The sequence below is a fragment of the Corythoichthys intestinalis genome, chromosome 2, assembly GCF_030265065.1.
Source record: "Corythoichthys intestinalis isolate RoL2023-P3 chromosome 2, ASM3026506v1, whole genome shotgun sequence".
In the NCBI taxonomy this organism is placed as follows: Eukaryota; Metazoa; Chordata; class Actinopteri; order Syngnathiformes; family Syngnathidae; genus Corythoichthys; species Corythoichthys intestinalis.
The window spans coordinates 47,320,869-47,340,821 of NC_080396.1; the positions used below are offsets into that span (position 1 = coordinate 47,320,869).

At 42.1% G+C, this 19,953-nt stretch overlaps 1 protein-coding gene across 3 annotated transcripts in view; it reads left to right on the top strand.

Annotated features, from left to right (window-relative positions):
- Positions 1-342: 342 nt before the first annotated feature.
- Positions 343-19,953, top strand: part of LOC130908541 (kalirin-like) — a 51,454-nt gene continuing 31,843 nt past the window's right edge. For all 3 annotated transcript variants that reach the window (XM_057824075.1, XM_057824090.1, XM_057824084.1), the window contains exons 1-36: positions 343-821; positions 1,926-2,000; positions 2,093-2,207; positions 2,288-2,480; positions 2,629-2,852; positions 2,985-3,303; positions 3,394-3,516; positions 3,612-3,803; positions 4,383-4,514; positions 4,585-4,719; positions 4,796-4,888; positions 5,006-5,128; positions 5,209-5,325; positions 5,467-5,541; positions 5,607-5,729; positions 5,853-5,905; positions 6,119-6,266; positions 6,356-6,525; positions 6,607-6,704; positions 9,899-10,062; positions 10,167-10,286; positions 10,362-10,441; positions 10,758-10,896; positions 11,289-11,423; positions 11,535-11,688; positions 11,797-11,912; positions 13,052-13,174; positions 13,581-13,763; positions 13,891-14,015; positions 14,206-14,272; positions 15,842-15,951; positions 16,025-16,094; positions 16,188-16,277; positions 19,077-19,169; positions 19,240-19,351; positions 19,740-19,930. In XM_057824075.1, coding sequence (XP_057680058.1) covers positions 767-821; positions 1,926-2,000; positions 2,093-2,207; positions 2,288-2,480; positions 2,629-2,852; positions 2,985-3,303; positions 3,394-3,516; positions 3,612-3,803; positions 4,383-4,514; positions 4,585-4,719; positions 4,796-4,888; positions 5,006-5,128; positions 5,209-5,325; positions 5,467-5,541; positions 5,607-5,729; positions 5,853-5,905; positions 6,119-6,266; positions 6,356-6,525; positions 6,607-6,704; positions 9,899-10,062; positions 10,167-10,286; positions 10,362-10,441; positions 10,758-10,896; positions 11,289-11,423; positions 11,535-11,688; positions 11,797-11,912; positions 13,052-13,174; positions 13,581-13,763; positions 13,891-14,015; positions 14,206-14,272; positions 15,842-15,951; positions 16,025-16,094; positions 16,188-16,277; positions 19,077-19,169; positions 19,240-19,351; positions 19,740-19,930 — 4,635 coding nt within the window. In that variant the 5' untranslated portion in view covers positions 343-766. The remainder of the gene's footprint in view (positions 822-1,925; positions 2,001-2,092; positions 2,208-2,287; positions 2,481-2,628; positions 2,853-2,984; positions 3,304-3,393; positions 3,517-3,611; positions 3,804-4,382; positions 4,515-4,584; positions 4,720-4,795; positions 4,889-5,005; positions 5,129-5,208; positions 5,326-5,466; positions 5,542-5,606; positions 5,730-5,852; positions 5,906-6,118; positions 6,267-6,355; positions 6,526-6,606; positions 6,705-9,898; positions 10,063-10,166; positions 10,287-10,361; positions 10,442-10,757; positions 10,897-11,288; positions 11,424-11,534; positions 11,689-11,796; positions 11,913-13,051; positions 13,175-13,580; positions 13,764-13,890; positions 14,016-14,205; positions 14,273-15,841; positions 15,952-16,024; positions 16,095-16,187; positions 16,278-19,076; positions 19,170-19,239; positions 19,352-19,739; positions 19,931-19,953) is intronic.

The following is a 19,953-nucleotide window of genomic DNA, read 5'->3' on the forward strand; positions in this document are numbered from 1 at the left end:
TTCGACTGCAGTTTTGTCCGGTGATTTTTATTTTTTTTTATTGGTAACATGAAGTTCCTCTATTAATGCACCTTAAAGAGTAATGATAGCAGCGCTACAGTGGAAAATGTCACTAGAGTCGCTACTACCCTTAATTTGTTTTAAAAGTGAGCTTAAGAATTAGTGCTATAACATACGTAGCCAATTCAGTGTCTTCAAATAGCGAATAAATGCTCTGACGATTTTGCCATACGTCGAAACGTCCACGGCATTTTATGTGTGTATGCGCGCGCACGTCCAGCAGCTGGTGCAGCCCTCGTGCACGACTCCTCGTTGTACGCATGCGCACTGAGGCCACTCGCCGACGGACCGAGCGAGGTTATCATCATCAAGAGAAAACCGAGTGGTGGGGAGATACCGGTTCGTGTTATGTTACATGCATAGGGTAACAGTAACACGGCCATTTACAATGAGGAGGCGTGAGATGTAGTGCCGTGAGGAGTCACCATAGTCAGCATCTCCATCATCATCGGCGAGGAGGAGGAGGAGGAGGAGGTGGATCGTCGAGGCTGAACGTGGAGGATGCACCATCACTGACCCACGGATCGTTACCGGGAGGAGGGGAACGTATCCGTCCCTTGCGGCGGACTAATATTAGCTTAGTTCGGGGGACCCCTCTGATGTGAAGCCGCGGATATGGACTGGTAGGCTGGGGAGGAGGCGAACGTTTGCACACAACGGAGGAGAGAGCCCGAGGACGAGAAGGAGTATAGGAGGAGGGAGGAGGATGAATCCGGTGGATGGAATAGGAGAAACGGGCCCGGACGGCCTGGCGACGGCAGGTAGGGCGTGTGAGCCGAGCGTGCGCGCGAACTGCTTTATCGCCATGATGCCTTTACACACACGCCCATTGACTTGGTTGAACGCGCGCGTGCGTGTGTAGTACGCTTATAGTACCATAGACATATGGTCATCGGTCACATGCCCATTTTCGAGTTTTTGTACTCCCAAGCCAATGAGAACGCTGCTGTCTGATTGGCTATAGCACATTTTAATTACCGTGTTGTTGCAACTGCTACTGACTTCGAGGTGATTTAATGAGGATCTCCTTCATTGATTTTAACACAGGAGGTTCTAACGATCACATTTAAACTGGACCTTGCGTATACGGAATGTTTGGCAGTATAATTTTGTCAATACTGCTGCAGCATCGTGGGTGGGCAAATGGTTAGTTTCTACTGGAGATGGTTTGAATCCTGGCTTGGGCCAGAGTGGATTTTACATGTTCTCACTGTGCGTAGGTCTTCTCAGGTTTTTCAGTCTTCCTCCCACATCCCAAGTTATGCATTTTTAGGTTGATTAAATCCTCTAAATCTTGCCCGTAGTTAGATCAGGAGGGAAAATAGTTGTTTGTTAGTTTCAGACTAAACCCTGACTCTCGCCTGCCTAATTGGGCTTCATCTCACCCATGACCTTCGTGTGGATAAGTGGTATAGAAAGTGGATGGCTAAATATTCAAACAGCCGCAGGCCACAGAATCCAAATCAGAGTCAGACAATTCATTATGGTTGTTGTGTAATCAGGGTAATGAGTACTGACAGTTAAAGCAACTTTCTCTGAAGGCCTCCACAACGCAGTTATTTTGGGCTCGGCACTGACTCAGTGTGCGTGTTTGCATGCATGTCTTACTGATGGAATGTGTGCTGCTCAAACTGACAGCTGATAGATCAATCAGGATGATAAATTAGTGTTTTGATGGTTGTTCCTCAAAGATGCATCCATGCTACAAACCTCATTCAGAATGAGTAATTTACTTCAACTCCCACACTTACAAGCCACCCAACTGCTCTAATTTCAGCCACAGTGTCCTGTATGGACCAGGGCAAAACCACATTTAGTGCACTAATGTCACCAGGGCAGCTAAACAATCTGTCTTGGATTTTCAGGGTCCAGTAAAACAGAGTCCGTCCGGGCAGGTGACGTCCTGACAGTGCTCAGAGAGAAAGTGGCCTTTGTGTCTGGTAAAGCTCACATCTAAAAATTAAAACAAATAATAAATTAAATGAATGGCGATTCTCTGTTTGGTCTGGTCATGATCTAGTTACATTTCCAGGTGGACGAGACAAACGAGGAGGACCAATCCTGACATTCCCAGCTAGGACCAACCATGAGCGAATAAAACAAGAAGATCTGAGTCGGCTAGTTACATACCTGTCAACTATTCCTAGGTGCGTTTGTTTGACTTCCAATCTATCTGAATGGTAGGTTGTGTTAGTTGATAGTGTATTTCTTGTTCTCTCTGTCTCAGTGAGGACGTGCGTGCTCGAGGGTTCACAGTGGTGGTGGACATGCGTGGTAGTAAGTGGGACAGCGTGAAACCAGTGTTACGCACTTTGCAGGAGTCATTTTCCTCTAACATCCACATCGCGCTGCTCATCAAACCGGATACATTTTGGCAAAAACACAAGACCAACCTGGGCAGTGCAAAGCTCAGCTTTGAGGTACTGATTCTATTTCTTTCTAAATTACTGCCAATATATTAATGTTCAATGAGAGGTACTTAAAATGATGGTACTGAAAAGTGATTACTTATCAAATATTGCTATATTTCTACTAAAGCAAGTTATGAATCCACTATTTTCTCTATAGACCAGTCTGGTGTCTGTGGAAGGTCTGTCCCGGTTAGTTGACCCCTCTCAGTTGACATCTGACCTCGGTGGCTCTTTGGAGTATGATCATGTGGAGTGGACAGAGCTGCGTCTGGGTCTGGAGGAGTTCTCAGGGGCTGCCACACAACTGTTAACCCAACTGGATCAGCTGGAGGTTGGGCTGACCAGCATACCAGAACCGCAGGATGTAGATGACTCCCGCAAGTGAGAAGCCCACTTAATCATTAGCTGCCTAAACATTGATAGTGTGTGGCAAAAGACAAATGGCAGGGTGGATGGAACATTTCAACAACAGCACCATATTCACTGCTGATGGTAACTGTCTCCTACCTCCAGAATCCTCGAGGAACACAATCGTCTCCGGAACACCATCGCTACAGCCCCAGTTGACGCCCTTGACCGTGAGGGGAAGAGCTTGCTTCAGCGCATGCGCTTGGGCCCCTCCCACGGGGACACATTGAATGAGAGTGGTGGCGGGAGCCATGGCAGCTGGCTGTCTGGCGGGGCTGACTTTCAAAGCGTGGCGCCAAAGGTGTCCTCCTTACTGGATCGTCTGCAAGTGGCTCGTAGTCATCTGCTGCAGAGCTGGAGCGACAGGAAGCTCCATTTAGACCAGGCTCTGCAGTTACACCTTTTTGAGCAGGATGCCACCAAGGTAGGCAGAAGCAGTTCCACCCACCACTGGGTAATAAGTCGTCTGTACATCATGCTCTGTCACATCATGTAAAATCTTGACCCCCATCAGATGTCTGAGTGGATCGCCCACAGTAAGGAGTTATTCGTGCAGTCTCTAGTGGAGGTTGGTCAGAACCATCAGCACGCCGTTGACTTGCAAACACAACATCAGCACTTCACCTCAAATGTGATGGTGAGTATGCAAATTGTGAAGTCACTCACAGTTGTGTTCAACTGTTCCAATCTTTGCTAATGTCCCTGTTTGTGTGGGGATTTGTTTATGTGAAGAACGGTAGTGTGAATGTGGACAGTGTCGTGACTGTGGCAGCCAGGCTTGCAGAAGCTGGTCACTTTGGGGCGGAGAGAATTTCCACAGTGTCCTCAAAGCTTCAAGAAGACTGGAAATCTCTGACCACCGCACTGGAGGAGCGTAGCAACACATTAGCAATGGCAACTGGCTTCCACCAAGGGGCAGAACAGGTGATTAGTCAATAATAAATCAATGATCAGTGCAGTAATACCTTGCTACCTTGCCTTGTGACATAGTGAAAAACTGAGTAAATGGGTCCCCCTAAAATGATTATATCCCCAATTAATGCTTAAATGTTCATTGTTTCCACTGATAGTTTACTGTGTCCCAAATATACTTCAAAGTAATTTAACTCATCTTACAAAATTGCAATTAAATATATACCTTACAGGTGATTTGATTGTGTAAAAGTGCACCACATATGTGTGCATGCACAAGTGCTGGAGACTTTAATTTACACAAAGAAACAATGCTAAACTTAGCTACTACTGACATTTTGATATCTCATTCAACTTGGATCACTTCATATATTTTCTTGACACCAATTACTGTTCTCCTTTTAAACACTGCTTTGGTGCCCTCTTTGCGGCATCTTAGAGCATGATCAAAAGGGCATAAAAACATCAATAGGCTCAGAATAGATTCCACAGAAAAAAAAACTTTCCGGAACAGCGAACTGTGACTGTACGAGGGCCTGCTGTAAATATTCATAGCCATTCCCTTTCTCTCCTTCCTCATGGTTTGTGTAGTTTCTTCAGAAAGCAGAGGCGTGGCTTCAAACCTATGCTGAGGCATCACTGCCATTAGTGACGACTGAGCTTGAAGAAGCTGTAAAAACACATCAGGAGCTGAATGAGGAGATCTCTGCCAACTACACCCAGGTACCTGTCTGTTTCATTGTGCCGGTACGAACATCTATTTGCTTGTCTATAAGCCCACCTGTCTGCGTAGGTCAGCGAAAGCGGCAAAGCCTTGCTTGAGGTCCTAAACCGGAGTGTGGCGACAGACAACAACGAATCATCGTCTAAACCAGACTTCACTGCCACCACACACGGCATCATGGGAGTTCTGCACCAGGTCATGCAGGTACCGCACATCACACCTCTTGTTTCATTATGAGTGGATGATTAGACAAGTGTAGATTAACTGAGCTCTGTTGCAGTGTCACCATGACCTGGAGAATGCATGGCAACACCGCAAGCTTCGCCTCCACCAGCGCCTTCAGCTGTGTGTGTTTCAACAGGACGTCAGACAGGTGCAAAGAGCGCATATTCTGAAAAATTGAGACCTGCTTATTTTATGGCTTCCAACACACTTTGTCTCACAATATTATTTCTATAAATCTGTTGGTCTTTACCTCCAATTGTGTCAGGTATTGGACTGGGTGGAGCAGCATGGTGAGGTTTTCCTCAACAAGCACAGCGGTGTAGGGAAGTCTCTGCACCGAGCGCGAGCTCTTCAGAAACGGCACGATGACTTTCAGCAAGTGGCTCAGGTGAGTACAAGTCTCACTAGCATCATTTAGAATGCATGAGGATTTGTTCACTCTACACGTGTGATTGATCTATGTGCTAGAACACTTACACCAATGCAGAGAAGCTTCTGGAAGCAGCTGACCAACTGGCTCAGTCTGGTGAGTGTGAGGAGGAGGAGATCTACCAGGCGGCCCGTGACTTAGAGCTTCGCATGCAGGTGATTTACCAGGATGTGACAATCTTAATTTTGCACATTGCATAAATATTCCTCCCAGATTCTCTTCCCAAATAAATTGCAGTTATTTAAAATACCACGAAAGAGCTATGCAGGTGATATGCTGTGTTTTGGTTTCTACAGGCATTCATTCAGAAGGTGGAACAAAGGAAAATGCTGCTAGACTTGGCTGTATCCTTCTACACACACACCAAAGAGGTAACGTTTGTAGAATTTGACTGACAAAATCTGATTCTAAGAAAAGCAATCCCCACTGCCCACAGCTATCGTCATGGATGGAAGGGCTACAGAAGCAGCTCTCCGCTGACCTCTGCAATGGATCTGAATCCGTGGAAGCTCTGCAGACACTAATGAACCAGCAACAACAGCAGCAGGCCAACACACAGGTAAGAGCTTATGTCTTCCCTCAGACCTAGACACTAACACGCTCACAAATATCTGGCATCCCTCCCACCTCTGACTCGACTTCTAACTCTCACATTAACCCGGCCTCTAACCCCGCACAACAGGAGGCTGCAATGAGTGTCATCAGAGAAGGGGAAGACTTGATACTACAACTCAGGTAGAGTAGAGAGCATGGATAAAGCTGATTCATGTCTCACTCCTGTCATTTCCGTGGTTATTGGAAAAGAACCTATAGTCCATATACAATAGGCTGGCTCAGGGTAGATTGTTTCTTAAATACTGGAGCTGGATTCGTTGGTTACCAGGTTGGTGCATGACGGTGACTGCTGGAGGTGAATTACAAAGTTAATGGAGTGTGCATTTGTTTTAGGCCCCAGGGCAGCTCAGTGGCCCATGTTGAGTCAGTGCTTCAACAACTGGAGGAGTTCCACGTTCAACTGGAGGAAGTATTCCATCAGAGGAAGATCCGATTGGATGTTTACCTGCAACTGCGTATTCTACAACAGTGCATCTTGGAGGTAAAATTTTGTGACATTGCAAAATTACTGTTAATGTTTTTTCAAACCTACTGGCTCTTGTTCAAAGATGTTTATGTGCTGTTTCCAAGGTCACCGGAGAGATGGATGCCTGGAAGCAAGAGCTCCAGAAACAATCCCAGGACCTCTCTTCTGAGAAGCGGCTCTCTGAACCTAACCAAGACAAGCAAACACTCGGGCCATCACGACTAGCTGAAGCTAGCCCAGAGGCACTTTCATTAGCACAGCAGCGAATTCACAGGTCAGTACTTTGGTGTTATGTTAAAAAGGACAACGTAGCTGGTATAGACTGAAATTTCGACTTTGATTGGTGAATATACAGGCACATGGAAAGGCGGCTCGCTGTGAACAATATGACCTACGAGGTGGTTCAGCAAGGTCACGACCTTCAGCAGTACATCACCGAGGTTCAGGCAACAGGTGAGTTACTTATTTTCTAGGTCATTTCCTTCTCATGTAACTGAAAGATGCAGTTGGACTGTTGGTGACAGTCCTCCAAGTTATTTTGGGTTTCGACATAAACACCCAGGCGAGCACTATACTATTAGCCGGAGTATGAACTGATGAAGACTGCTCTGCGCATATGAGTGGCAGATATTTCTAATATGCCAACCATAACCTTCGTATTAGGATAATTTAAAGTGACCTTAGAGTTTAGCGAAAGTTTTAATATTTGGAAAAAACAGAAGAAAAAAAATAGACAAAATAATCCAATACCTGAGTGATTCATTCATGGCTCCACAGGTTCGTGATGGGTTTTTCCAGATCAGTTCCTTAAAGGGTTCTGTTAACTTGGTCAGTACATGAAATAGTAAAAATTTCGTCTCTTGTGATCGCTTCATCTCTTCTCAGTGTTTCGGACTTTGTAACAAAACTAACAAGTCAAACTCCTAGTTGGTAGAAGTTGGCTCTCCTGTTATCAATTGATCTGTTCATCCATCTTCCAGACTCAAGTCGCCACTCATGTTGTTGTTCTTGTGGACACTATCTTTGAAATCCTACTTCTCTGTCATTCGTGAATCGAGCATCTTGAAACTTGGTAGCTATGTAGCATTGGTCAGTATCTATTGATCGTCGAGCCCGCTTTTTGATTTTTTTGTGTGAGGGCTAATAAATTTATTACTGAATTATAGTTAGGAGTTAGCCAGTAGAGGACAGCATTAAGCCTGTAATAGTACACACGTCCATGTTTTCTCTATCACATGTTCTTGTACCGCTGTAGCTGTTCCCAGCCAACATTCTGTCAGAAGCTGGGTACACACCAACGAGTGATTGTCAAACAGCCATTCATACTTAGATTTAAATAACTTAACATGCTTGCAAATGGTGCGACAGGAAAACTATAAATCTACCTAATGGAGATCATTACGACAAGGATATGCAGCCCAGGTGTAGAGGGTTGGTGTATTGCCTTCTCAACTAACAGCATAGGCGGATCTACTATTCAGGCGAAGTAGACGATCGCCTTAGGCCCCCAACCAGTAGGGGGCCCCCAACCAGCTGCCCTTGCCCCAACGAGCAATGGCTTGGGCCACCGGAGCCAGCAGCACCCCCAACTATTCATCATGTATAATTATGTCAGCATACCAAACAAACAAATAACAAAACAAAAAAGAAAGCCGTTTGAATGCTGCATTTATATTATCTCCCCCTCCCCCACACACGCACTACAATGGACTGTTCCACGATGACAGACTGAGTTTTAGTCGCTTAGCTTCATTTAGTGCTGTTTAGCATCGCTTAGCTCCGCTTAGCTGTTCGTTAGCTTCACTTAGCTCTCCCGCGGTTTTCATGCCACTAAGCTTGCTATTTTTACAGCTCACTTGCTACTTTACACGTCGGCTATCGTTTATTTCGAACACATGAGCGAACGTGCTCTCCATGAGAGCCAAAGTGCAGTGAGGGAGAAGTTGAGAACAGGCCTCTAATGCCTCTTTTAACTTTCTTCTTCTTCTTCACACTGAACATAAAATACACGACAGCACACCCTGTGGCGAAACAATGTAGTACAGTTCCAATCAGTCATACAATAACACTCAACAGCTGGTTAACAGCAAAAGCACGTCATGATCGTCATATAAATAATGATTTCTGGAGTTAATGCCACATACTTCAGAATTAATATTATAATATGTTGTGTAAATACTACATAATGCAGATTCTACACGAAGAATAGCTTTCAAATGACACTCTTCATGACAAATATGATTGGCAATGAATAATTATTATAATTATTATACTACTATTATATATAGTAGTATACTATAATATATATATATATTTTAAAGAATTGTTTTGAATAATGTTGGAAAGGCAAAGTCAGTGTTCTGAATCTGTTTACTTTCCGTTTTTTTGCACTAGTAAATGCGATCAGCATTTAACCTCATTGTTTGTGATTAATTATTGTTATTTACATGATTATTTGTACTTTAATAAAGAATTTAAGTGTTCCAAAATAGTTTTGTGAATTAGTAAGCGTCAACAAAAATTTCATTGCTAAATTAGTCAAAAAAAAAAGAAAATTATTAGATTAGTCGATTAATCGTAAAACTAGTCGGCTGACTAATCAGGAGAAAATTTGTCGTTTAAGACAGCCCTAGTGTACCAGAACATAATTCCTCCACATCCTTCTCACCTTTTTAACCCCTGACCCATGAAGAGGGCCCCTGGATATGTTCGCCTTAGGCCCCAAAATTGTCAAGTCCGCCACTGACTAACGGCATATACTTTTGGTCCTGTTGGCGTCATCAAACTGTTCCGTTCAGCCTTGGGGAGGTACTCGGCTAAGTACGCAAATCAGAGGGCTTGCTTTCAGTTAGATAGGTAAAGTTGCATGAAATAGGGCACTACCTTAGGGCTTATCTTTACCCTAGTGCAACTTAAGGAGTTTATTGGGGACAGGGAGGTCTGGGCCTCCTTGCCTCATTTGCTGCATCCGCTGTGTGGACACGGATAAGCACAAAATAATGGGATGTTCCCGGTGTACTGGTTCGTTCTTTAGTTTTAGTTCTTGAGTGACTTCCTGTCAATACCATTCTGAACGATCAAGTTTGCACCGCCTTACCTTTAGGATGAATTAGCAGCATTGTGTTTCTTGTGTTACGTCATTCTTTCCGGAAACGTGTTTATTTATCACTTCACTTGAGGAATGTAACAGGATGTGAGAGGTTAGGTGGGAGTTGTAAAGTACTATCCAGATTTTCAGTTTGGTGCTTCAATAAACTTGAAACAGCCATTCGATACCAATATTAGTACCCTTGTGGAATTGAATATAACGATATGGAGCAAAATGTGATAGAGCAGAATATGATACTGTCTCATACAGTGACTGATGTAAGTCCGGCAGCTTCTGTAACATACAGATGATTTAAGGGTTGGGGGCAGAGGAGGATAATGGGGGAGGGAGAAAGGGGGATGGTGTAGTCATGGAAACTGCACTCAGCTGGTCCCCATGGAAACCGGCTCATTGACTTTGTCATGGAGACACAGGCACACAAATACACACATACTAGGCACATGATTGTAGATTGCAAATTTGTATGAAACTGTATTTCGTTTGTGCAATTAATTTTTTAATATACATGTGCATGTGTGCGCTTGTATATGTGTGTCAGGAATTGAGCTTTCAGAGGTGGAGGGTGAGCTCTCTTCTCAGGTGGAGGAGCTGCAACGCCTAATGTTGGACAAACAGAAAGAACTGCAGCAAATCGCAGATCACACTCACACACACCTGGAACAGAATCTCCAACTTAGACACCTACAGAACCAGGTTAAACAGGTAACACACACAGGTCTGCAGATCAATAGGTCACAAATACACATATGCAAGCCGGCAATATGCACTGAGCACACTTTTCGATCGGATTCATGTGCGTCGCTTAGGTGCTGGGTTGGATCACGGAGGGTGAAGTCATGTTGTCATCCTGCATGCTGAACTCCAGCTGTTTGTCGGAAGCTGAACAGCTGCAGAGAGAACATGAGCGCCTCCAACAGGCCATAGAGGTTAATACACACACCACCATACAACCATAGGCATATCATCTGCATTGGGTAATGTCTAATTGATGATTTGTCCAGGGGCTCTTACATGCTGACTCCTTGCAGAGGACCCACCAGGTAGCTCTGGCTCTACAGCAGAGAGCAGAGCTACTAGTCAGGTTTGTCCCTTGGCATATTGTGTACGGTATTAAATGTTGGATGGTGGTATCATCGTGGGAATTCACGATGTTTTGCATAAACCGGCTTAATATACTTGTATTATCCAAAGAGTCAGCAAATTCCTTCCATAAAATAATGTTACAATGGCCATTGAGTGTACAAAATTTGGTACATCTACAAGAAGCAAATGAGCCCATCCAACATTGGAAGCATTTTCCATGTCTAATTTAGAGGTTAAATCAGCCTCCACATACAGTATAAGTCTTTGGGTTTGCCCCTATGTCAATTTGGCCTGTAACACTGAGCTCTCTTTAGGTCAGGCCACTATGATCCAGATGCTGTGAGGTCCTGCGCACAAACAGTGGCACTGCATTGGCAGACCCTGATGCTGCGGATTGAGGACCGACTCAAGCTGGTCAATGCTTCTGCCGCTTTCTACAGAACATCACAACAAGTGAGCACAAGTTTGTCCTACCAGTGTTGCAAAGTAACAAAGTACAAATACTTGATGACGATACAAGAGATCTGGCGGAGCAAGATCCATCTCATCCTAGTCATAGGTAAAGGAATAATCTGTGACAAAAAAACACTTTGATTGATATTGTGTAAATTCAATAAGAAATAAACAGATAAATTATTCCATTAATTCAGTGTGAAAATATCACTGAAGCATTTAAGTTGCGTATGTGGGCAAAATAAAATTTGGCGTCTCTGAGAACATTTCAGTATGGGTGCATTTCATGGGTGGTGTTTATTGGAGCGTTTCAGTGGTGCGGTTGAGAGGTAATCCTGAATTATTTCCTTGTCTGCCCCCCACATTGAACTGTGTGTGCACTTTTAATGCAGGTATGCGGAGTGCTGGAGAGTCTAGAGCAGGAGTACCGTAGGGAGGAGGACTGGTGCGTGGGTGGGGATAGACAGCCTGAACATCTCTTGCCCCTCATTAACAAACACATGGAGCAGAAGGAGGCCTTTCTCAAGGTGTTGTGTAAAGTACTTCTTCAACTGGGTTTCCTGGAAGCACAGGAAGCTGTAACTTTGTGGTCCAGATGTAATGAAACATCCATCACCATCTTGTCTCAATGGAAACAGGCATGCACACTCGCCAGACGGAATGCGGAGGTTTTCCTCAAGTACATCCACCGCAACAGTGTCACCATGGCGAATATCTCTGGCCACAATGTCAACGTGCCGGGGGTCACCGAAGTGACTGGGCATTCGCGGGTACCGGAGCAACAGGTCAAAGGTGACAGACCACGCACATCTCGTGAAGTAAAAAAATGAATGGCAGCCCCAAAAGACAAGGAACTGATTATGATTGCGTGTGTATGTGTGTGTGTGTTTGCATGTACAGGTATCCTCAGTGAGTTGTTACAGAGAGAAAATAGAGTTCTTCACTTTTGGACGTTAAAAAAGCGCCGACTGGACCAATGTCAGCAATATGTCATGTTCCAGAACCATGCACAACAGGTATTTTGTTGATGATAATGTACCTATTACTAAGATTGAACACATTTTTTATTGTTGTCGGTCTGGCACCTGTTTTCAACTTTTTTTTTAAATGTAGGATTAGCATATTCTTAAAAAATGTGTAAAATAATATATTAACATATGTGCTTGTTTTATATATTCTTTTTAACCCCTTCAGAAGCACGCTGCTGAAGGACGTGACGCGTTCGTGTCTGTAGACCAATAAATACACTGAATTTAATTGCTATTGCCACTTCTGGGAGATGATTAGCTGAAACTTTACCCATCGAAATCAAATCATGAGGTTTGGCACGCCCTCGTTGCTATTTTTTAGCTATTTGAAAATGGCTGACCAAACGCAACTTCAAAAAGGATCATGTAAAGTACTGATTCCTCATCAAAAACACATTAACATTAACATAAAAAAATAACCAATGAAAGCATGAAATATCACCGACTAAAGAATTGAACTCTGTTCTGGTGTTTGAGTAGAGTAAAAATCAGTGCAGATTTTTTTTTTGCCTAGCAGAAAAAATGCAGGTCTGAAGGGGTTAAATACTGACACGTGACAGGACTGTAATGTTTATTTATTCGTAACACAATTATGTTTTTGCAGAGAATTTGGCCAGTTGCATGTAGAAACAAGATAATAAATATAGAAACTGTGGAGAAAAAAATTTACCCAAGGGCGAAAAAGTGAGATCTTTTTTGCATTGCGCACCGGAAAACTGCTGTACCTAAATCAAGTGATTTGAAGAAGAAAAAAAAAACAAAAACGTATAATTGTTGCCCAGTGTAAATGACTCATTATTAACCCATATTGATCAGATCAATTTATATCTTTTTGATGTTTGACTGACACAAAAATAGCTTTATTTTACCCTGAGATTTTATGATTTCCTATAGTGACCTGCAAAAATGAAGCTGTATTTACCAATTTGCGTGTTAAATCAGAGAAAATGATGGGAAATTCAAAACATTTTTTTAAGGTATCCATACAGTGGTGCTTAAAACAGTCGCACCAAGTGTTTGAGTGTCTTCCACATTTTCACATCTTCTTGCAGAAACATCAATTGTTAGCATTTGAAAGGGCAAAGTTCAACGTTAATTCTGGACTCAAACATGTATTTTCCACACAGGCTCTGGATTGGTTGGCTCAGTCAGGGGACCATTACCTGGCCACGCACACGTCACCAGGGGCTACAGGGGCAGAAACGCAAGAGTTGCTCAACCAACACCGACAGTTTTGCGTTTCGGCCAAAGTAAGCGTGTCCAAGACATAAGCAAACTATTTTCAGTGTCAATTATTTATTTATTTTTGTTTGTTTTTGCGTTTTCATGAATAAAGAATTACTTTAGCTCCTCCAAACTGAGTGGCCCAGATTAACGGTACAAGTAAAGTTGGCCATCTCTTAAACTTTCTTGCAGTGATGTCATAAATGGGGAAGAAAAGTATAACATATAAAAGCTAAATGTTTGGATTAATGTTGGTTATTTAGGATTTGTTCTAATTACCATTTTTAGTGCATTTTTTACCTATTTTAAGTACTCAACTTCATGTATGATTATTTTTACAAACCATTTTTGGGATGCAATCTGAATACATATGTAACTTTTTTTGTCAGATTTAAATACAATCTTTGCTTAACTTGTCTCTCATGTCATCAGCATACCCAGGAAAAGGTTCACTTGCTCATCCAACTGGCTGAGAGCATGCTAACCAAAGGCCACGCTCACCGCATAGAGCTTCGCCGATGTGTTTCCGCCGTAGATAAACGGTATCGGGACTTCACTGTCAGGATGGGCCAGTACCGCCATTTGCTGGAGACGGCGTTGGGAGGCTGCCCACAGGTAAGCATTTTCAATCCCAAATTAGGAGTGCCAAACTTGTTTCACCACAAACCCCAAAGAAACATGTGAAATGGAAAATAGATGAATTGTTAAAGAACATAACCATAAGAGTTTTTTTTCCCATTAGGACAACAAGGACTTGGAGCTGGAGCTAATTCCCAACAGTCTGTCTGACTCAGATCCTGAAGTCAATCTATCAGACCCCAGCCACCAGGTCAGCGATGAAAAGAGACGCTCAGCCCGCAAGAAAGAGTAAGTATCGAACTGATAGTGATTCTGAAATTATAGTAGGCCTATGCGTATCATTATTTAAACCCTAACCTGCGTCTATACCTAGAATTCAAATTGGCATTTGAACCTTTGAGATGTTACTTGGCATAAAAACGTTAAAGAACCACTGCCTTCATGTACTGGAAGTCCACTTACAGGATTTTTGCTGCAGGTACATAATGGCAGAGCTGCTTCAGACAGAGAGGGTCTACGTCCGAGACCTTCAAGAATGCATTGAGGTATCACACAGTTGAATTGCACAACGATATCAGGTTTAAGCACAGGTGCCAAAAGTGCAATCATGCTTTATGAAGGACTATGCAGCATAATTTGAATTCAACCTCATTTCACAAGTATCACCCCCCTCAAGTCCAAAGTTGATGGTAGCCGATGCAGCCATGTTTGTCAGTCACGTGACTTATTTGTAATGGAGAGTTGCAAAAAAAGAAATGTTACCAATATTTGAGGTTAGGGTTACAATCATGTAACAATAAATGCGAAGTGATAGGAAGAACAGGTCTTTGTCTTCGTCTAAAATTTTACAACACTAGTAAACGACAACTGAAAAAATGTTTACTCAACTGTAGGGCTGCAGCTATCGATTATTTTAGTAGTCGAGTAATCGGTGAACTAGTTAGTTCGAATAATCGAGTAATCGGATGGGGAACACGAAAAATTAAAATACCTGAGCTGAGCCTCAAACGATATAAAAATAAACAAATAAATAAGGATCTATGTACAACAAAAGAACAATCGACTAAATTACAAAGCAAAAGTCAGTTAGCTTAAATGCTATAAATGCTAACTTTTTTTTTTTTTTTTTTTTTTACAATGCTCTTAACAAATGGTTCAGACACATATTCCCGCAAAAAAAAAAAAAAAGGCTAAATATACCTATAACTAAATTACAAATTATATGCATTAAAAGAAACATTAGTGCAAACAAAAACTTGGCATATGTTGGTCTTAACATGGAGCAGCTGGATTCAGCCATGTGAAATGAGGCAGACTAGAGGGCAGTGTATCCACCCAAATCAATAAAACTGAATGCGAACAATTTCAAAATAAACCATTACAACGCCACTTCAATTAAACGAATACTCGAAGCAGCAACATTTAATTCGAATTTTTTTTGTAATCGAATACTTGAGTTAATCGATTAATCGTTGCAGCACTACTCACCTGTATTCATTTTTATTGATTAGACGTAGAGGTTTTTTTTTTTGTAATGTTTTTTGGCACAAACGAAGTAGTCACTTTGAATAGTTGTTGTAGTCAACAATATACAACTATTCCCTCGCCATTATTGGCTGAGTACCTAATTGTATTTATAACTTTTTTTTCTAATAATGTGTTGCAAAAGAGCTTGCTGATGGGGTCATGGTACATTTAACTGACTTTGGTGCATAAAGCGTGGGATCGATTTCCACCTAGTGGCAGTTTGATTGTGAGTGCGATTGTTTGTCTGTCTCTGCATGTGCCCTACGATTGACTGGCGGCCAGTTTAGGGTTTAGTCCGTCTTTCGCCCAAAGACAGCTGGGATAGGCTCCAGCAAGGACAAACAATGCTGAAAATGGATGTTGCATTAAAAAGTATTGTAACAAAACAAGGAGTAGAAATTGCAGATATTGCTTTCAAATGTATGGACTAAATAGTTGTCTTGAAAATTGATACTCAAGTAATATATCAGAAAAATCTTTTTGCATACAGTAATAATGAAATATTTGAATTTAGTTACCTTGCACCTCTGTTTTTGTCATATCATAATGCTAGCGCATCACTGATTCTGTGACCTGACCATCTGCAGACATACATGTGGGAGATGACGAGTGGCTCTGAAGATGTCCCATCTGGTCTTAGCAATCGGGACGATGTGGTGTTTGGGAACATCCAGGATATATACGAGTTCCATAACAGGTACAAATGCTAAAAAAAAGTACTTTTGTCTTACTGTGTCTGTATTGCAATGACAGAGTGATATCTGTTTTAGCATTTTCCTGAAGGAGCTGGAAAACTATGAGCAGCTTCCGGAAGATGTGGGACATTGTTTTGTCACCTGGGTAACCAAATTTGCTTGGATAATAAAAACAACAAAAAAAGACAAATTGCATCATCAATCCCACCCTTAAATGTGTTTGTGTTCCTCCTCTCAGGCTGACAAGTTCCACATGTACGTGACCTATTGCAGGAATAAGCCAGACTCCAGTCTACTGATCCAACAGCATGGTGCTGGCTTCTTTGAGGTAATGTCTTTAAAAAGAATAAAATAAATAAAAAACCATTTTTAAAAAATTCACTCGCATACTTTAAACTTTTAAACAAATTACGTCACAATGAAAAAATTAGTGTCTGTAAATCAGTTATGGTTATCTACCTCATAACTATCGATTAGAGCTGAAACGAGTACTCGAGTTGCAAAAAAAATATATCGAGAAAAAAACATTTAAAAGGGAAAATTTATGAAAAGAAAATCTCGATCACTCCTTGATGTCTGCGATTTCTGCATCGCGACCCTCGTTATATTACCATGTTTCACCCATAAAATCCCCCAAAAAGTCCGGCTGTGGCCATTCAAAGCTGTTTCTAGAAACTCGGTGATACATGCTACATGGAGTTTTTTGATCGGACGTTGTTCCTGGTATCTGTTGGAGACATGCAGCCAGCTTGGGGGTTACTGCCCCTAGTGTCCCGATCACTACTGGCACCACTGTTGCCTTCACTCCCCACATTTTCACAACTCTTCCTTCAACCCTTTATATTTCTCCAGTGTTTCGTGTTCTTTTTTCCCGATGTTGCTATCGCTCGGGATTGCTACATCTATCACCACTGCCGTCTTCTGATGTTTATCCACCACCACTATGTCACGCTGGTTGGCCATCACCAGTTTGTCTGTCTGGAAGTCCCACAGGATCTTGGCTCGGTTGTTCTTGACCACCTTTGGGGGTGTTGCCCACCTTTACTCCGGTGTTTCGAGTCCGTACTCGGCATAGATGTTCCTGTACACTATGCCTGCTACCTGGTTATGTCGTTCCATGTATGCCTTGCCTGCCAGCATCTTGCACCCTGCTGTGATGTGCTGGACTGTCTCAGGGGCCTCTTTGCATAGCCTGCACTAGTCCTCGGCCTCCTTCTTTCCGCTTTGTGTAGAGCCTCAAGATGCTGGACTTAGGGTGAAACCCTTCGTCCATTGTAAGGAGCGTCCTTGTCTATATATATATATATATATATATATATATATATATATAGACAAGGACGCTATATATATATATATATATATATATATATATATATATATATATATATATATATATATATATATATATATATATATATATATATATATATATATACAGTGCCTTGCAAAAGTATTCGGCCCCCTTGAATCTTTCGCCACATTTCAGGCTTCAAACATAAAGATATGAAATTTAATTTTTTTGTCAAGAATCAACAACAAGTGGGACACAATCGTGAAGTGGAACAACATTTATTGGATAATTTAAACTTTTTTAACAAATAAAAAACTGAAAAGTGGGGCGTGCAATATTATTCGGCCCCTTTACTTTCAGTGCAGCAAACTCACTCCAGAAGTTAAGTGAGGATCTCTGAATGATCCAATGTTGTCCTAAATGACCGATGATGATAAATAGAATCCACCTGTGTGTAATCAAGTCTCCGTATAAATGCACCTGCTCTGTGATAGTCTCAGGGTTCTGTTTAAAGTGCAGAGAGCATTATGAAAACCAAGGAACACACCAGGCAGGTCCGAGATACTGTTGTGGAGAAGTTTAAAGCCGGATTTGGATACAAAAAGATTTCCCAAGCTTTAAACATCTCAAGGAGCACTGTGCAAGCCATCATATTAAAATGGAAGGAGCATCAGACCACTGCAAATCTACCAAGACCCGGCCGTCCTTCCAAACTTTCTTCTCAAACAAGGAGAAAACTGATCAGAGATGCAGCCAAGAGGCCCATGATCAATCTGGATGAACTGCAGAGATCTACAGCTGAGGTGGGAGAGTCTGTCCATAGGACAACAATCAGTCGTACACTGCACAAATCTGGCCTTTATGGAAGAGTGGCAAGAAGAAAGCCATTTCTCAAAGATATGTATAAAAAGTCTTGTTTAAAATTTGCCACAAGCTACCTGGGAGACACACCAAACATGTGGAAGAAGGTGCTCTGGTCAGATGAAACCAAAATTGAACTTTTTGGCCACAATGCAAAACGATATGTTTGGCGTAAAAGCAACACAGCTCATCACCCTGAACACACCATCCCCACTGTCAAACATGGTGGTGGCAGCATCATGGTTTGGGCCTGCTTTTCTTCAGCAGGGACAGGGAAGATGGTTAAAATTGACGGGAAGATGGATGCAGCCAAATACAGGAACATTCTGGAAGAAAACCTGTTGGTATCTGCACAAGACCTGAGACTGGGACAGAGATTTATCTTCCAACAGGACAATGATCCAAAACCTAAAGCCAAATCTACAATGGAATGGTTCAAAAATAAACGTATCCAGGTGTTAGAATGGCCAAGTCAAAGTCCAGACCTGAATCCAATCGAGAATCTGTGGAAAGAGCTGAAGACTGCTGTTCACAAACACTCTCCATCCAACCTCACTGAGCTCGAGCTGTTTTGCAAGGAAGAATGGGCAAGAATGTCAGTCTCTCGATGTGCAAAACTGATAGAAACATACCCCAAGCGACTTGCAGCTGTAATTGGAGCAAAAGGTGGCGCTACAAAGTATTAACGCAAGGGGGCCGAATAATATTGCACGCCCCACTTTTCAGTTTTTTATTTGTTAAAAAAATTTGAATTATCCAATAAATTTTGTTCCACTTCACGATTGTGTCCCACTTGTTGTTGATTCTTGACAAAAAATTAAAATTTTGTATCTTTATGTTTGAAGCCTGAAATGTGGCGAAAGGTTGCAAGGTTCAAGGGGGCCGAATACTTTTGCAAGCCACTGTATGTATATATATATATATATATATATATATATATATATATATATATATTCAATTTCACTGTTTTTGCAGGAGGTGCAGAGGAGACACGGGCTCACTAACTCCATCTCATCAGCGCTCATCAAACCTGTTCAGAGGATCACTAAGTACCAACTACTGCTAAAAGTGAGCTGGTGTCTGACAGCACACGGTGTTTCCGACATCTGGCTTCATTGATGCATGTTCATGTTTGTAGGAGTTGTTGGCGTGTTGTGAAGAAGGAAAGGGCGAGATTAAGGAAGGCCTGGACGTAATGCTGAGTGTTCCCAAGAGAGCTAACGATGCTATGCATGTTAGCATGCTAGAAGGTAACAGTATTTCCTCAGTTCTTTTCTTCCTTCACTTAGCAAAAAGTACTGACAACAATGACAACACCATTGTTTGGGTTACATTGCCAGTTTAACATACAGTATGGCCAAGTAGTTGATCTTAGTGCTGGGTAATATAGAAAAGAAAATCTATGATAGTATGGGCCATTTTATATCACGATAACAAAAATCATCTAGTGGCCGTTCCACCTCATTGATTTAAGTAATCTCACCAGAGTGGAGTTCAGTGTATTATTATAATACATGATTAAAATTGACAATAGAAGGCATTTATGATGATACATAATTTGCTATCGTTTTGGGGATGATATACTTGTACTTACGCTGGCCTGTTTGGAAGAGAATAATGATGACTTGTCATTATCAGGTCTCGAAGAGGGTCTAGAAGTGCAAGGTGAGCTCTTGCTGCAGGACTCCTTTCTCGTTTGGGAACCTAAGTCCCTCATCAGGAAAGGGCGTGATCGACACCTCTTCCTGTTTGAGCTGTCACTTATCTTCAGCAAGGAAATGAAAGATTCATCAGGACGGACCAAGTATATTTACAAGAGTCGCTTGAGGGTACTTACTTTCCATTACTCAGG